We start from the raw sequence: 17,779 nt of genomic DNA, 5'->3' as shown, positions 1-17,779 counted from the left end.
TTCCGCCCTTGTCCTTCTAGATGGTAGTGGTTGTGTGTTTGGAAGGTGCTGCCTAAGGAGCCTTGGTGAGTTTCTGCTGTACGTCTTGTAGATGGTACACACTGCTGCCATTGTTTGTCGGTGGTGGAGGGAGTGAATGTTCATGGATGGGATGCAAATCAATTGTTGTTCAAGCTGCATTCATCTAGGCAAGGGGACAGCACTCCATCACACTCCTGACTTATGCACGCATCTAACAGTAGCAGATGCAACTACTGATGATAGTGTTGGTTGGAATTACCACCACACAGTTCTTTGGAGACCAAGTCCCATCTTCGCACTGAGTACACCCTTCATTGTTTTATGTGGTACAACTTGTTCTAAATGGGATAGATTTGGCACACTTTTACACTAGCATCATAAAACTGAGCAACCATATGAACATATTCTGCCACAAACTGTAACTTCAAGACTGAGCCTATCAGTCACTTTACCATCATGGCCCATGATGACCTGGGGACAGGGGTTCAAATCCCATCACAGCAGCTGTTGGAAATTAATAACTTTAATTAATAAATAAAAAATTGCAATTGAAATCTAGTCTCAGTAATGGTGCTATGAAGCTATCATCGATTATTGTAAAAACCCATCTGGTTCACTAATGTCCTTTCGGGACAGAATCTGTTGTTCTTATCTGGCCAACATGTGACTCCAGGCCTACAGCAATGTGGTTGACACTTAACTGTCTTGTGAAATGGCCTAGCAAGTCACTCAATTGTACCATACTGCTACAGAAAAGTCAAAGGGGAATAAAACCGAAGGATCATCTGGCATCTGAGAGTGTATCGACACCACATGTACTGCAGTGGTTCAAGAAGGCAGCTCACCAGCACCTTCTCAAGAGCAATTAGGGATGGGTAACAAATGCTGACCATGCCAGCGATGCCCACATCCCATAAAAGAAAAGAAAATGATATTCCATCACAAACTGTAACTTCATGGCCCAGCCTATATTCAGTCGGGCACAACTTGGTTCCATTGAAGATGCAATGGAGCATGCCAGGAGCAACATCAGGCATACCTAAAATGAGGTGCCAAACTGATGAAGCTACATCATGCGCATGCTAAACAGAGGAAGCACGATGACATAGACAAAGCCAAGCAATCCTACAACCAATAGATCAGATCAAAGCTCTACAGTCCTGCCTCATCCTCATGAATGGAGGTAGACAACGAACAGGAGGGGGAGGCTCCACAAACATCACCATTTTCAATAATGGGGCAATCCAAAATGTCAGTGCAAAAGGCAAGGCTAAGGCCTTTACAACTATCTTTAGCCTGAAGTGCCAAGCGAATGATCCATCTCAACTTCCTCCTGAGGTCCCCATCATCACAGTTTTCAACCTTCAACAAACATGACTCACTCCACGTGATAACAAGAAAGAGCTGAGCACACTGGACACATCATAGACCATGGGCCCTGATAACTTCCCAATTGTAGTGCTGAAAAATCTAATCCTGCCAACTACTGCTCATCTATTCCTAGTCATCATTAAACTGATGGAAGGTGTTGATGACAGGGCAATCAAGCAGCACATAATCAGCAATAACCTGCTCACTGATGCTCAGATTGGGTTCTGTCAGGACCATTTGGCCCCACACTTCATTCCATCCTTGGTGCAAACATGGATAAGAGAGCTAAATCCCAGAAGTGAGGTTAGAGTAACTGCCCTTGACCAAGTATGGCATCAAGGAGCCCTAGTAAAATTGAAGTTGATGTGGAAAACTCTCCACTGGCTTCAGTTATAACCAGCACAAAGGAAACTAGTTGTTGTCGGAGGCTAATCATCACAGCCCAGGACATTGCTGCAGAAGTTGCTCAGGGCAGGGTCCTAGGCAATGTTCCCTTTAATTTATTTTTGTTGTGCGTGGCATGTTTGTTGCTTTGCGTGGTCCTTTAATATTTCTACACAGTCATTCATCTTAAAGAAAGTGCTGCTCGTACACAGTAGTTTGTAAAGTGCGTGCAACATTTCCGACTGCAGCTGAGAGGAAACATTGTTCCTAGGTGCAACCATCTTCAGCTGCTTCATCAATGAGCTTCCCTCCGTCATAAATTCAGAAGTGAGGACATTCACTGATTATTGCAGCATTCATTGCCATTCGCAACTCCTCAGATAGTGAAGCAGCTGATGCCTGCATGCAGCAAGACCTGAAGAACATTCAGGATTGGGCTGATAAGTGGCAAGTAACATTCACACCACACAAGTTCCAGGCAATGACCATCTCCAATGAGAGAATCTAACCACCTCTCCTTGACATTCAATGGTTATTACCATCACTGAATCCCCACCACCAACATCCTGGGGTCAAACTAACTAGAAAATTAACTGATCAGAGAGTTATCTGGACCAACTACATAAAGATTGCAGGTACAAGAACAGGTCTCAGAGTTGGGTATTATGCAGCAAGTGATTCGCTTCAAGACTCCCCAAAGCCTGCCCCCATGCATAGGGCACAAGTCAAGAGTGTGATGGAATATTTCCCAATTGTATGCGCAAGTGCAACTTCAACAACACCAAAGAAGCTCAACACTATCCAGGACAAAACAGCCCATTTGATTTGCAACCCATCCACTACCCTAAACATTCATTCGCTCCATCACCGGAATTCTGTGGCTGCAGTGTGTACCATCTACAAGTTGCACTGCAGCAACTCACCAAGGTTGCTTCAACAACATGTTCCAAATCACAATCTTTACCACCCAGAATTACAAGAGCAGCAGATGATTGGGAAGTACCACCTACAAGTTATCCTAACATATTATCATGACTTGGGAATATGTCGCTGTTCCTTCATCATTGCTGAATCAAAATCCTGGAACTCCCTACTTAACAGCACTAAGGGAGTACCTACACCACACAGACTGCAGCCGTTCAAGAAGAACATCACCTTCTCAGGGACAATTAAGGGCGGGCCTTTCCAGCAACGCCTAAATGTCAATAATGAATGAAAAGAATGCTGTACAATGATCATAAATTGCAGGTTTAATAACTGACTATTGAAAATATCATTACTTAGTGCTGCCACAAGGTGACATGTTTGTACTGTCAAACACACTCAACTCTAGGTGCACAATTCCAGAACACAGATCAAGTGCACCTGTACTAACATTGACATGGATGAATTAACTCAAAACAGGACAGAAACTAACAGAACTTCCTCATTTCTATCTGTTTAAAAGAGAATAGAAAAAAATTGAAGATTCAAATTTCTTTCATACTCTTCCCCCTTTTTGAACAAACACATGATGCACTGTAGACTGGGACAACACATCATCCCAACAGTTGGTGTTGGGGTTATGACTCAATTTTCTCTATATCACTGTATTACCTTTATTGTGTAATGTGTGGGAAGGGACTGAATGCAGAAGAAACACCTGCAGAATTCTTGACATATTATTAGCTAAATTTTAACCTTGGCCCAGAGAAGACTGTAGGCATCTCTCTCCATCAGAGAGACATTTAGTTATTTAGCTTGAGGGGCACCACTCCACAATTGTGGGGCAAGGATATCCTACATGAGCCACCACAGCTGGTATGGGGATTGAACCCACACCATTGGCTTCATTCTGTATCATACTCTAGCCAACTGAGCTAACCGCCCTCCACATATAATTAGACAAGTTAAAACCAAGAGGTAACCTCCATCAGAGTGGGAAAAAGAAGGATCTAAAGGCAGTTGGCAGTACCTAGAATAGCGGGTGAAAAGAGGACCCAGAGGTGGTCAGCAGCACCTGGAAAAGGGCACAAAAATGGAGCCAGAGGCAATCAGCAGCACCCAGAAGAGCAGGCAAAAAAAAAAAAAGACCTGGAGGCAGTCTGCAGCACCTGGAAGAGCGAATGAAAAGATGACCTAGCAGCAGTAACCGCCAGCTAGAAGGGCGGGCGAAAACAGGACCCAGAGACAGTGACCACCACCTAGACAAGCTATCCAATCCAGTCTGAAGCTCCAGAATGGCTGCCTGAGAGAAATCAAAGTGTGACATCACAGGAAAACAGATAAGTAATTGGTTGGTTTATCTTCAAAACTCGTGTAATTTATTAATTGTAGAAAGGTTGCCTAACAGTAGTAAAGGTCATTGGGAGTAGCAGTGTTTATTAGTTATAACTTAATTAAGAATAAATTAATTAAAACATAATAAAGATGACAGGGCTGATGCCGTGTTGCAACTGCAGAATATGGGAATTATCCTGGACACCAGGGTGATCCAGGGTAAACACGTCTGCAGTAAGTATCTGTGGCTTGAGGAGCTCCAGCTCAGAGTCATTGAGCTGGAGGCCAAACTGCAGACAATGTGATGCATCAGGGTGGGAGAAAAGTTACCTGGACACTTTGTACTAGGATGCAGTCACAATTAGGATAGAGTCTTCTGATTTGGTTAGTGGTCAGGGACATGAAGGTGTGACTGCGAGTGAGGCAGGTATGGGGACCCAAAAGATAGAAGTGAAGGAGCCTCAGCCTTGTCCAGCAGGTTCGAGGTTCTTGCAGCCTGTAGGGATGAAAGTGATGTCTGCTGAGTGGATGAGCAAACTGACCATGGCACCATAGTACGGGAAGCTATTAAAGTGGGGGGAGTTAATAGGAATGTAGTGGTAGTTTTAAACTTAAATAAGGGCAATTATGAGGGCATGCAAACAGAGCTAGCTAAAGTGAATTGGGATATTAGGTTAAGGGGTAAGTCAGTATAGATGCAGTGGCAGACAATTAAGGAAGCATTTCAGAATACTCAGAAAAGATACATTCTAGTGAGAAAGAAAGGCTCTAAGAGAAGGATATGCCATTCGTGGTTAAGTGAGGAAGTTAAGGATATTAAATTGAAAGAAAAAGCACATAATTCCACAAAGATGAGTGGCAGGTCACAAGATTGGACAGAATATAAAGAACAGCAAAGAAAGACCAAAAGATTAATAAGGAAGGAGAAATTAGAGTACAAGAGAAAGCTTGCTAGAAATATAATACAGAGAGTAAGAGTTTCTACAGGTATTTCAGAAGGAAAATAAGTGAGTGTTGGTCTTCCAGAGTTAATAATGGAAAACAAGGAAATGGCAGATGAATTGAACAGTTATTTTGCATATGTCTTAATTATAGAGGAGACAAATAACATCCCAGAAATAGTTGTAAATCAGGAGGTAAAAGGAAAGGAGGAACTTAAAACAATTACAATCTCCAGCAAAAGGGTACTGAAAAAATTATTAGAACTGAAAGCTGAGAAGTCCCCAGGTCCTGATGGGCTTCACCCTAGGGTCTTAAAAGAAGTGGCTGCTGAGATAGTAGATGCATTGGTTTTAATTTTCCAAAATTCCCTAGATTCAGGACTCCTCTATTGAAGAAAGGAAGGAGACAGAAATCAGAAAACTACAGGCCAGTTAGCTTAGTATCTGCCATAGGGAAATTTCTGGAATCTATTATGAGGGAGGTTATAGCAGGGCACTTAGAAAATCTCAATGTAATCAGGCAGAATCAACATGGTTTTGTGAAAGGGAAATCATGTTTGACTGATTTATTGAAGTTCTTTGAGGATATAACAAGCAACATGGATAAAAGGGAACCTGTGGATGTGCTGTGCGTGGAAGGCATTTGACAAGATGCCACATCAAAGGTTATTACACAAAATAAAAGCTCATGGTATAGGGAGTATCATATCACATAGATAGAGGATTAGGTAGCTAACAAGGAGCAGAGAGTAGAGATAAATGGATCTTTTTCAGGTTGGCAAGAGTGGAGTGCCACAGGAATCAGTGCTGGAGCCTCATCTATTTACAATTATGTCAATGCTTTAGATGAAGGGACCAGATGTATGGTTGCTAAATTTGCTGATGACACAAAGATTGGTAGGAAACTAGGTTGTGAAGAGAACATGAGTCTGCAAAGGAACATAGATAGGTTAAGGAGTGCGCACAAATTTGGCAGATGGAGTATTATGTGGGAAAATGTGAATGTGTCCACTTTGGTAGGAAAAATAGAAAAGCAGCATATTATTTAAATAGAGAGAGAACTCTGAACTGGTACATGAATCTTGGAAAAGTTAGTACTGCAAATGATTAGGAAGGCAAATGGGATGTTGCTGCTTATTGCTAAGGGAATGGAATTTAAAAGTAGGGATGTTTTACTACAGTTATACAGGGCATTGTTGAGAACACAAATAGAGCGCTGTGTACAGTTTTGGTCTCTTTATTTAAGAAAGAATATACATGTGTTAGAAGCATTTTAGAGAAAGTTCCCTCTCCTGTGCATCTATATCTTTTTATAATATGGCAACTAAAGCATTCAGTACCCAAAGTGTGGTCTAACCAAGATTCAGTGCAGGTTTAGCATAACTTCCCTTCTTTTTAATTCTATCCTTCTAAAAATAAAGCATGGGGCTTGGCTTACATTTTTATGCCTTGCTGACCTTTTCCGCAACTTTTAGTGATTGGTGTATTTGTACTCAGATATTCTACTTTTCCTCTACCCCACCTAGACTCGAACCTCTCAAGTAATTAGTGACCTCACTATTCTTCCTACCAAAACGTATCACCTCACATTTGTCTGCGTTAAACCTTATTTGCCAATATTCGGCCATTCTGCAAGTTTATTAATGTTCTCCAAAAATTTGTTGTAATCCTCCTTAGTATTGACTGTATACCCACAATTTGGTATCAACTGCAAATTTAGAATTTGCATTATTGATTCCAAAGTCCAAATCCTTAATTAAATTGTCATTTGATAAGTCTCCAGAGTTATTTAGCATATTGTTACCTATATTCTAAAAGAAAATTCACAATGAATCAACTTGCATTCACATAGTGCCTTTCACATAGTAAATCATCACAGGAACACTATCAAATTTGACATCGAACCGTATAAGGAGATATGAGGACAGGTTTGGTCAAAGAGGTAGGTTTTAAAGGAGCATCTTAAAGAAGGCAAGAAAGATACTAAACCTCTCTGTTTTTCTAAGGGAGTTCCAGAGCTTTGGCCCTAGGCAACTAAGCAAAAGGCTGCCAAAAGGTGGAGCAATGAAAATCAGGAACTTTGCAAGAGGCCGAATTTGGAAGAGCATAGCGTTCTCTCCAAGGATGTAGGGCAGGAGGTTACGTAGCTACAAGCCAATAAAGGTGATGTTGTGAAATACCATTCTTTGATGATACTTATAATTCTTCATCTCAAATTGCTATTACCTCTAGTACCACCTGTAACATGTCTGTAAATACTCATACTTCATCTTACTGATCATATTATAAAGCTCAAAGTGTCCCTAGACAATCAGAACTTGAGAGGATCAAATCAATACTTGACAAACTGGACATTCAATTGAAATGAACATTGGAAGTTTAACATTAACAGCATAAGTTTAATTGAAATTCTTGTGACCACCAGCACAAGCATATTCCAATATGAGGTACTTAATACATTCCATTTTGCTACTTACGGAACAAGTTTTAATATGCTTTTGCAGGTACTGTTCTCTTGTAGTTCCTCAGGCTGTGTGCTGAAGCCAGATTTAGGCCATACATATAGAGTACTCTCCCAACCAAATAAGACGAAAGCCTGTGAATTCACTTTCTTAATCAGATCCTTCATGGCTTCGGAAAATCCGTTTTTAATTCCGTTTTCTAATTTTAATAAAGAAGCAATATTACAAATGATGTAAATTCTAATATTCATACTCACATCGGTCTTGCGTAGCATTTCTGTAAAGATAAACTATCAACAACAGCTTGCCTTCAAAGCAGTAAAACATCCTAAGACTCCTCACTGGAGCATTATCAAACAATCCGAGCCACATTAAGAGACATTGGGACTGATGTTGAAAAGCCGGTCAAAGAGATAGGTTTTAAGGAGCGTCTTATAGGAGTAAGAGAGATAGAAAGGCAGGAAAGTGGGAAGAGCGTCCTGCAGTCAGCATCATGGTGAAGCAGTCTCGGAAAAAAGTGTCCAGCAGTCAGCATCGCGATGAAGCAGTCTGGAAAGAGTGTCCTGCAGTCAATTCTTGTTGAAAGTAACAAGAGTGACATCACAAGACAGTATGAGCGTGCAGCGGAGAGATCAGAACCAGCGCAAGTGTGGGGAAGCTTCAAAAAGTGATGTCAGCATAAAGGTGAGAGCTGATTGGTGAGTAGCGGGTAAGTGTTTTTCTCCAGTTTAAAATAGATTAAGCTAAAGAAAGGTAAGAGTTCTAGTTTTTATTTAAAGTACATTAATAATTTAACTTTTTTTTTTACTGTATTTAATTTAAAATAAGGAGTTTTTTTCTAGAGGCATGGCAGGGCAGCTCAGTCCCATGTTATGTTCCACCTGCAACATGTGGGAAGTCCATACGCTCCTTGCACTCTGACCGACCACGTGTGGAGGAAGTGCCACCAGCTACAGCTACTTGAGCTCTGAGTTTCAGAGCTTGAGCGGCAGCTGGAGGTACTGAGGTGCATCTGCAAGGCTGAGAGTTTCGCGAATAGCACGTTTTTAGACGTGGTCACCCCATAGCTTATGGAAGTGCAGACAGAGAGGGAACCATCAGTCAGAAGAAAGGTGTCAGGCAGGTAGTCAGGAAATCCCCAGGGTGCATCTCGTTCAAGAATCGTTTTTCTGTGTTGGAAAATGGCGAGAGTGACGGTTCCTCTGGGGAGTGCAGCCATGCTCATGGCACTGAGTGGCTCAGCTGCATGGGGGGTTGGTGGGTGGAGGAAAAAGAGGGGAAGACCAATAGTGATAGGAAACTCGATAGTAAGGGGAACAGACAGGCATTTCTGCGGCCATTGGTGTGCCTCCAGGATGGTATGTTGCCTCCCTGGTGCCAGGGTCAAGGATGTCACTGAACGGCTGCAGGGCATTCTAAAGGGGGAGGGCAAACAGAGATCATGGTACATATTAGCACCAATGGCATAGGTAGAAAGAGGGATAAGGTCCTGCAAGCAGAATTTGGGGAGCTAGGAAGCAGATTAAAAAACAGGACCTCAAATGTAATAATCTCTGGATTACTTCTGGTGCAATGCGCTAGTGAGTATAGAAATAGGAGGTTAGTCCAGATGAATAGGTGGCTGGAGAGATGGTGCAGGAGGGAGGGCTTTAGATTTCTGAAGCATTGGGCCCATTGGGACCTGTATAAGGCGGGCGGGTTGCACCTGAACCTGAATGGGTCTGACATCCTTGTGGGGAGATTTGCTAGTGCTATTGGGGAAGGTTTAAACTAGCTTGGCAGGTGGACGGGATCCTGAGAGGAGGTTCAGCAGGGGGAGATGCACAGCTAAAATTAGAAGATAGAGCAAGTGAGTCTGGAAGGCATAGAAATTAAAGGTCAGTTAAGGCATAAGAGAGTTTGGCAAGGTTGGATGGTATTTATTTTAAAGCAAGGAGTCTGACAGATAAGGCAGATGAGATGAGCACAAATTAACACATGGAAGTATGATGTCAATACTGTCACAGAGACATGGTTGAGAGAGGGGCAGGATTGACAGTTCAATATTCCAGGATATAGGGTCTTCAGGCGAGACAGGGAAGGAGGTAAAAGAGGAGGGGGTATTGCAATATTGATCAAGGAATCAATTACAGCAGTAAGGAGCGATGAACATCTTAGAAGGCCCCTCAAATGAAGCCATATGGGTAGAATTTAAAAACAAAAAAGGAGCAATCACATTGCTGAGAGTCTATTATAGGCCCCCAGACAGTCAGAGAGAAATAGAAGAGCAGATGTGTAGGCAAATTTCAGAGAAAAATAATAGGGTAGTAATAGTTGGGGATTTCAGCTTCCCCAACATTAACTGGGTTAGTCATAGTGTGATAGGTTTAGAGGAAGTGGAATTCTTAAAGTGCATCCAGGAGAGCTTTTTAAGCCAGTACATAGAAAGTCCTACAAGAGAGGGGAACTTAATTTTAGGGAATGAAGCCGGGCAAGTGGTAGAGGTATCAGTGGGGGAACATTTTGCAGATAGTGATCATAACTCCGTTAGATTCAAGGTTGTTATGGAAAAAGACAAGGATGGGCCCGAAATTAGAGCTCTAAACTGGGGGAAGGTCGATTTTAATAAGATCAGATGTGATTTGGCCAGAATGAACAGGGAGCAGCAACTTTTAGGTAAGCTGCATCAGAGCAGTGAGAAATAGAAGAGCACATGTGTAGGCAAATTTCAGAGAAAAATAATAGGGTAGTAATAGTCGGGGATTTCAGCTTCCCCAACATTAACTGGGTTAGTCATACTGTGATAGGTTTAGAGGAAGTGCATCATTCAAGAAGGAAAGAGAGAGAGTACAGGGCCAACATATTCCAGTAAAGATAAAGGGTGGGACCAACAAATCCAGGGAACCCTGGATGTCGAGGGATATACAGGACTGGATATAGAGAAAAAGGGAGTCTTATAGCAGATACCGAGGGCTCAAAACAGCGGAAGCTTTAGAAGAGTATAGAATGTGTAGGAGGGAACTTAAAAAGGAAATTAGGAGAGCAAAAAGAGGGCATGAAAAAACAGTGGCAGGTAAAATGAAGGAAAATCCAAAGTTATTTTACAAGTACATTAAGAGTAAGAGGATAACGAGGGCAAGAGTAGGGCCCATTAAGGACCATAGTGGTAATTTGTGCGAGGAGCTGGAAGACGTAGGTAGGGTTCTAAATGAATACTTTGTATTCGGTGTTCACAAGTGAGGGGGACAATATGGGTATGGAAATCAGGCAGAAGGACTGTGATATAATTAAATAAATTAGCATAGAAAGGGAGGAGGTTCTAAATGGTCTGGCAGGCTTAAGAATAGATAAATCTCCAGGCCTGGATGAAATGTATCCCAGGCCGTTGAGTGAGGCAAGGAAGGAGATAGAAGGGGCGCAGGCAATAATTTTCAATACCTCTGGCTACAGGAGAGGTGCCAGAGGACTGGAGGACAGCCAATGTGGTACCGTTATTCAAGAAGGGAGGAAGGGATAAACCAGGGAACTGCAGGCCAATCAGTCTAACCTCAGTGGTGGGGAAACTATTGGAAGCAATTCTGAGGGACAGAATTAATCTACACTTGGAGAGGCAGGGATTAATCAAGGACAGTCAGCACGGTTTTGTTACAGGGAGGTCATGTCTAACTAATTTGATTGACTTTTTTGAAGAGGTGACCAGGTGTGTAGATGAGGGCAATGCATTTGCAGTAGTCTACTTGGACTTCAGCAAGCTTTTGATAAGGTCCCGCATGGGAGACTGATAACAAAGGTAAGAGCCCATGGGATCCAAAGCAATTTGGTAAACTGGATCCAGAATTGGCTGAGTGGCAGGAAACAGAAGGTGATGGTCGAGGGGTGTTTTTGTGACTGGATGCCTGTTTCCAGTGGGGTTCCACAGGGATCGGTGTTGGGTCCTTTGCTGTTTGTGGTATATATAAATGATTTAGACTTGAATGTAGGAGAGTCGGTCAGTAAGTTCGCAGATGACATGAAAATTGGTGGGATGGTAAATAGTGAGGAGGATAGCCTTAGATTACAGGAGGATATAGATGGGCTGGTCAGATGGGCTGATCAGTGGCAAATGGAATTTAATCCGAATAAGTGTGAGGTGATGCACTTGGGGAGGACAAACAAGGCACAGGAATACACGATGAATGGTAGGACCCTGGGAAGTACTGAGGATCAGAGGGACCTTGGTGTGCATGTCCACCGGTCCCTTAAGGTGGCAGTTCAGTTAGATAAGGTGGTTAAGAAGGTATGTGGGATACTTGCCTTTATTAGCCACGGCATAGAATATAAGAGCAGGGAGGTAATGCTGGAATTGTATAAAATGCTGGTTAGGCCACAGCTAAGAGTATTGCGTGCAGTTCTGGAATCCGCATTATACGAAGGATGTGATTGCACTAGAGAGAGTGCAGAGGAGATTTACCAAGATGTTGCCTGGGCTGGAGAATTTTACTTATGAGGAAAGATTGGATAGACTGAGGTTATTTTCCCTGGAGCAGAGGAGATTGATGTTTATAAAATTATGAGGGGCAGAGATAGGGTAGACAGGAAGGAACTTTTCCCTTTGGTGGAGGGATCAATAACCAGGGGGCATAGATTTAAGGTAAGGGCAGGAGGTTTATAGGGGATGTGAGGAAGATTTTTTTCACCCAGAGGGTGGTGCGAATCTGGAACTCACTAACCCGAAAGGGTTGTAGAGGCAGAAACCCTCATAACGTTTAAGAAGTATTTGAATATGCACTTGCGAAGCCATGACATACATGTCTATGGGCCTAGTGCTGGAAAATGGGATTAGAATAGTTAGGTACTTGTTTGACCCGCACAGACTCGATGAGCCAAAGGGCCTTTTTCTGTGTTGTAGACCTCTATGATGCTATGACTAAAAGTTTAGGGAGGGGATTCCAAAACGTAGTGCCTAGACAGCTGAAGGCACGGTCACTAATTGTGGAGTCATAAAAATTGGGGTGTGCAAGAAGCCAGGAGGAGTGCAGATATCATGGAGGGTTGTAGGGCTGGAGGAAGTTACAAAGATAGGGAGGAGCAAGGCCTTGGAAGAATTAGAAAACAAAGATGAGAATTTTAAAATCAAGGCATTGTCTGACTGGAAGCTAATGTAGGCCAGTGGACACCTCAGTAATGACTGAATGGGACTTGGTGTGAGCTAATATATAAGTAATAAAGCTTCTAATGACCCCAAGTTTATATAGGGTGGAAGTTATGAGACTGGCCAGAAGAGCACTGTAGTCTGGAGGTAACAAAAGTATGGGTGAGGGTTTCAGCAAAAGGTGTTCTTACTTGTACACCAGATGTGTAGTTGGAAGCTCTTCTTGAAGTCAGTTTAGAACATCAAAGTTGTGAACATGCTGTTTCAGTGTCAGGCAGTGACCAGGGAGAAGGATGGAGTCAGTGGGTAGGGCTCTGAGTTTGTACAACAATTGAAGACAATGGCTTTAGTCTTTCCAATACTATTTGGAGTAAATTTCTGCTCATCCAGTATTGTGTGTCAGATCAGCAAAATGACATATCAGAGAGAGTGGAGGGATCAAGAGAGGTGGTAGTGAGATAGAGATGGGTGCTGTCACCATACGCATGGAACTTGAATGTTTCTTGATGATTTTGCTAGAAGGTAGCATTTAGGTGAGAAACAGGAGAGGCTCATCAGACTTACACAGCTATGAATATTTTGGAAAATCACCCTGCATCAAGCTAGAACTCTGTGCCTCTGAAACAGAATTCAACAAGCAAGCATCACATAAAATTTGATTCAATTACTTATTCTGTAAAGTATTAACCTGAACTAAGATTTAGACGGTATAGATGTGAGAGGGAATGAGAGGGAGTGAGGAAGAGAGCAGAAAAGTCCATGGGCTGTCAATCTAGAAGCATATCAAATAGAACGAAGAGCCTGAGACAAAATAGTAATCCTTTTTAAAAAATAATTTGAAAAAGTTAGCTTTAAAATGGAGGATGCTTATTTCATTGATGACAAAATGCATTGTCAGAAATAGCCCACCTGCATGAAGTCAGGCAGCATGCTTAAAATGTTCAAAAGCAAAGTACTGCAGATGCTGAAATCTGAAATAAAACCAAAAAATGCTGCCAACACGTGTGGCGAGAGAAACAGAGTTGGCCAGTTGTGACCTTTCTTCAGAAAGGTTGGAACAGATTTTCACATTTGAGGTGGGAATCAGGAGTCAGGTATTTTCCTGACATTGTGATTCTGCCTCCTATATGGTAGTGCCTGTTGGTGTGATTTTCATCAGTGTGGGTTGTGGCAGGGAGGAGGGGATGGGCTGGAGTCAAACCTACCAAATAGAGGCGTAATCCATGGCGGAGGCGAATGCAGAAGTAGGTGTAACCCATCTCAGGACCAATTAAAGGCCTGTCTCCACTGCTATCATTGTGCAGCAAAAAGAACCAGAAAAATGTCTGTATTGAACTAATACAAAAGCAAAATGCTGCAGATGCTGGTTATCTGAAACAGAAACAAAAACAAAAAATGCTGGAAATACTTAGCAAGTCAAGCAGCATCGGTGCAGAAAAACAGTTAATGTTTCAGGTCATGACCTTTCTTCAGCTATCATGGTCCTTGGCCAGACCCCCAAGTTGTTGGTAGGATCCAGTTAGAGATCAATAATGGTTGTTTAAAAAGTAAACAAAGTTTGCGATTCAAGAAAATGACATATCAGAGAGAGTGGAGGGATCAAGAGAGGTGGTAGTGAGATAGAGATGGGTGCTGTCACCATACGCATGGAACTTGAATGTTTCTTGATGATTTTGCTAGAAGGTAGCATTTAGACTTGCTCAATGAAGAAAGCCACAAGATTCCACAAGTCGTGAACAAACAAAAATAAATAAAATGTGACCAAAACAGATTTCATAAATTTCTCAACAAACCATCCAGATGACAGCAATGCTGAATCAGCCAATGTCACTGAAGATCTGTATCTCTCATGCAGGATTCCAATCTTCACCTTCAAAGATCTCACTTTGGAATTCCGCTCAAAAGTTGCTCCAACTTGGAAAACTTCAACAACGGCCCACCTTTCAGGGTTTCAATCTCGTCCTCTCAGATTCTGTTACCCTGGATTCCCGAGTATTCACTTGGACACCAACTCAAGCCCAACTTCAGCTCTACGGCTGAGCAGAACATTATCGCTCCAAAGGGGTACCTTTATCCCAAGTGCCTGCAGCTACGAGTCACCAACTTGCAGCTACCTTTCTGGATCTTCAGGGCTTCTCTTGAGACCTCTTCAATTACCCGACTTGGATGGCATCAACAATGCCCCACCTCACAGGGTTTTAATCTTGTGATCCGAGATTCCATTCCCCTGGATTCCTGAGTATGCACTCAAACACCAAATTACAGGCACAACTTCAGATCTTCGGTCACACAGAGCAGAACACCACTGCTCCAAAGGAGTACCTTTGCCCCAACAGCCCATAGCACAGACTCACCAACCTACGCTGTCTTTTTGGATCTTTAGGGCCTCTCCTGGGTCTTCTTCAATAACCAGGACTTCTCCTGAGCTCTCTTTACTTAAAGTCTGCTCCCTGCAGCCCTTTCTCTAATTTGGAGCCTGTTTCTCTGATCCTTTCTTTTTAACTGAATTTAACTGGGACCTGTTTCTGTCCCACCTCTCTTCCTTATGTTGGACTTCCTTTTTTGACTTTTCCCTGTCCCCTGCCTGGGACACTAGTCTTTCATGGCACTCCACTTCCAGTTACCTGACCCAAGTTTTCGCGCCTTCTTCCTTTTTCTTTATGTGCAGGCACACTGGGCCTGTCCTGAGACTGAAGAACTTAAGGTTGCAGAACTGCTGAATTGCACAGCTCGCTCCTGGTCTGCACACACGCAGCAGGTCCAAGGTTTGTCGGGAATTGGAGTTCCCAACCTCTGCGCTCAACATTTAGGTAAGTTTGGGTTTCATAACACAACACAGAAGGAAGACAGAAATGAGAGAGTTTTTAAAATCGGTAGGTGGGGAGGGGGCAGCAAGAACAAAAGGAAGGTTTGTTATAGGTTGAAGGGCAGACGAGATTAACTTACAAAAGATTTCCTAATGCAAAAGCCAAAGAGTGGTAATGGCTATAGTGAAGAGACAAAGGTTGCATCCAGATGAGATGTGAACGGCAGCCATCTGAATTCAACATGAAGGAATAAAGAAACAAACAAGCCAGCAAATTAAATAACATATAGGGCAGAATCTTCTGCCTGTCGGGCGGGCCGGTCGCCACTCGCGATCGACTGTGTGCCGTCATTTTATGTGGATGGGCCAATTAAGGCCCACCCAGCGTGACGCGTGCCCGGTAGTGCTCAGCGCTACCTGTGCAGGCGGGGGGAGGAGGGAGAGTCAGGGCTTGCACGCACGAAAGAGCACAGAAATCTCCATGAGGCACGGAGATTAAGTTCAGATTTAAAGTTTAAAACAAAGAAAATAAAGAAAGATTGAAGTTACTTAGACATGTCCCCTCATGTGACAGTGTCACATGAGCTGGGACATGTTTATGAAATGTATAAAAAACATTAATTTAATGAAACCTTCATGAAACCTCATCTCGCCTGTGGATGAGGTTTCATGAAAAACGCAAAGGTCGCTTGGGCCCTTCGCCTGCCCGCCAACCTTAAGTTTGGATGGGCAGCATTGAGAATGAGTTCAATTAAGGATTATTAATGGCCTTAATAGGCCTTTGACAGTTCGGTGGGCATGTAGCAGCTTCCGGCATGCGCCTGCCGAACGGAAGATTGGAATGACACGCAGTGATGTCGGGACGCACACCCGATGTCACCGTGTGTCAAATACTCTTTTACCCTGCATGCTGAAGAGAAAATTCTGTCCTTAGAACGAGATGGAGGCACAGGTTATCATCTGAAGTTATTGAACTCAATGTTGAGTCCAGAGGCTGTACGGTGTCACAACGAAAGATGAGGCGCTGTTCCTTGAAGTTGGGCTGAGCTTCATTGGAACAATCTAGCTGGCCATGGATAGAAAGGTCAGGTTGGGAGCAGGGTGAAGAATTAAAATGACAAGCGACAGGAAGCTCTAGGTCAGACTTGCGGATTGAACAGAAGTGTACTGCAAAGCAGTCATCCAGTCCACGTTGGACTCCCATGTGTAGAGAAGGCCCCATAATGAACAGTGAATACAATACATTAAATTGGAAGAGGTGCAAGTAAATTAATGTTTCATTTGGAAAGAGTGTTTGGGGCCTTGGATGGTGAGAAGGGAGGGGGGGCTGGTGAAAGAACAGGTGTTGCATCTCCAGCACTTGCACAGAAAGGTGCCATATTAAAGGGAGACTGTGTTAGGGGTGACTAAGGAGTGGACCAAGAGTGTCACAGAGGGAACAATCCCTTTGGAAAGCTGAAAGGGGATAGCTGGGGATGATGTGTTGGTGGTGACATCACAGTGGAGCTGGCAAAAATGCAGAGGATGATTTGTTTAATACAGAGGCTGGAGGGATGGAAGGTGGGTATGAGAGAAACCCTATCATGATTCTGGGATCTCGGGAAAATGTGTGAATTGGATCGAAACGGTGGAGGGCCCTGTCAACCATGCTGGGTGGGAATCCTCGGTGGAGGAAAAAGACATCAGATGTAACAGAGACAGTGAAACAAAGAATGGATTCTTTACAGGAAGCATGGCATGAAGAAGCATAGTCAAGGTAGCTGTGGGAGTCTGTGGGTTTGTAATTAATATTAGTTGATCCCCAGAAATGGACACAGAATAGTCAAGAAAGGAAAGAGAAGAGTTAGAGATAGACGAGGTGAAAGTGAGAGAAGGGTGGAAATTGGAAACAAAGTCAATGAAATTTTCCAGTTCCACTTTCTGTACTAAACTTTCCATCAGCGCAGGAAGGACTGGCTGAAAGTTGACCTGTGAGTGCTCAGTGTCATTGCTGGCTCATAGATTGTTGCCCCTGTAAAAAGTTGGCCCTGCATGACAGAGCCCTCAGTAAACACTCAAACACTGCATCTTCCATTGATTTCTTGTTCTGCTGCCTGAGGAGACCCAGCTCTGCACTCCCCTGAAAGTCGCTGCATTCTGTCAAATGAACATGCAGCAAGTCAGAGCCCAGCTCTAAAAGTGTGCATAGCAGCCCAGCTCAGGGGCAGCTACCTACACTCAATCCTCAACGCTACAGCCCCTCACGCTACCCCTCTCCCTCCAACTTCAACAGAGATGAAACACAGCAATCCCAGCTATCCTAGCTATACGTCATACCAAGGAATGACTGACCCTCAAGGAGCTCTGACCCCTTACAACATTGCATGTCAATGCATACCATGCTGGCACTTGCACAACAATGGTGAAGCCTGTACCACTGATATAA

General features: G+C 43.2%; 1 protein-coding gene across 4 annotated transcripts in view; it reads right to left on the bottom strand.

The window, feature by feature from the left end:
* Nucleotides 1-17,779, bottom strand: part of ufsp2 (ufm1-specific peptidase 2) — a 94,835-nt gene that overhangs the window by 55,811 nt on the left and 21,245 nt on the right. For 2 of the 4 annotated variants that reach the window (XM_041186904.1, XM_041186903.1), the window contains exon 3: nucleotides 7,454-7,637. In XM_041186904.1, coding sequence (XP_041042838.1) covers nucleotides 7,454-7,637 — 184 coding nt within the window. Of the gene's footprint in view, nucleotides 1-7,453; nucleotides 7,638-12,739; nucleotides 12,858-13,753; nucleotides 13,887-17,779 lie in introns of those variants that run through there. The other 2 variants (XM_041186905.1, XM_041186906.1) reach the window with 2 other exon arrangements.

Source organism: Carcharodon carcharias, chromosome 4, assembly GCF_017639515.1.
Source record: "Carcharodon carcharias isolate sCarCar2 chromosome 4, sCarCar2.pri, whole genome shotgun sequence".
NCBI classification, from domain to species: Eukaryota; Metazoa; Chordata; class Chondrichthyes; order Lamniformes; family Lamnidae; genus Carcharodon; species Carcharodon carcharias.
Note: the sequence above shows the minus strand (reverse complement) of the source record. Positions and strands in the feature narration are given on the sequence as shown.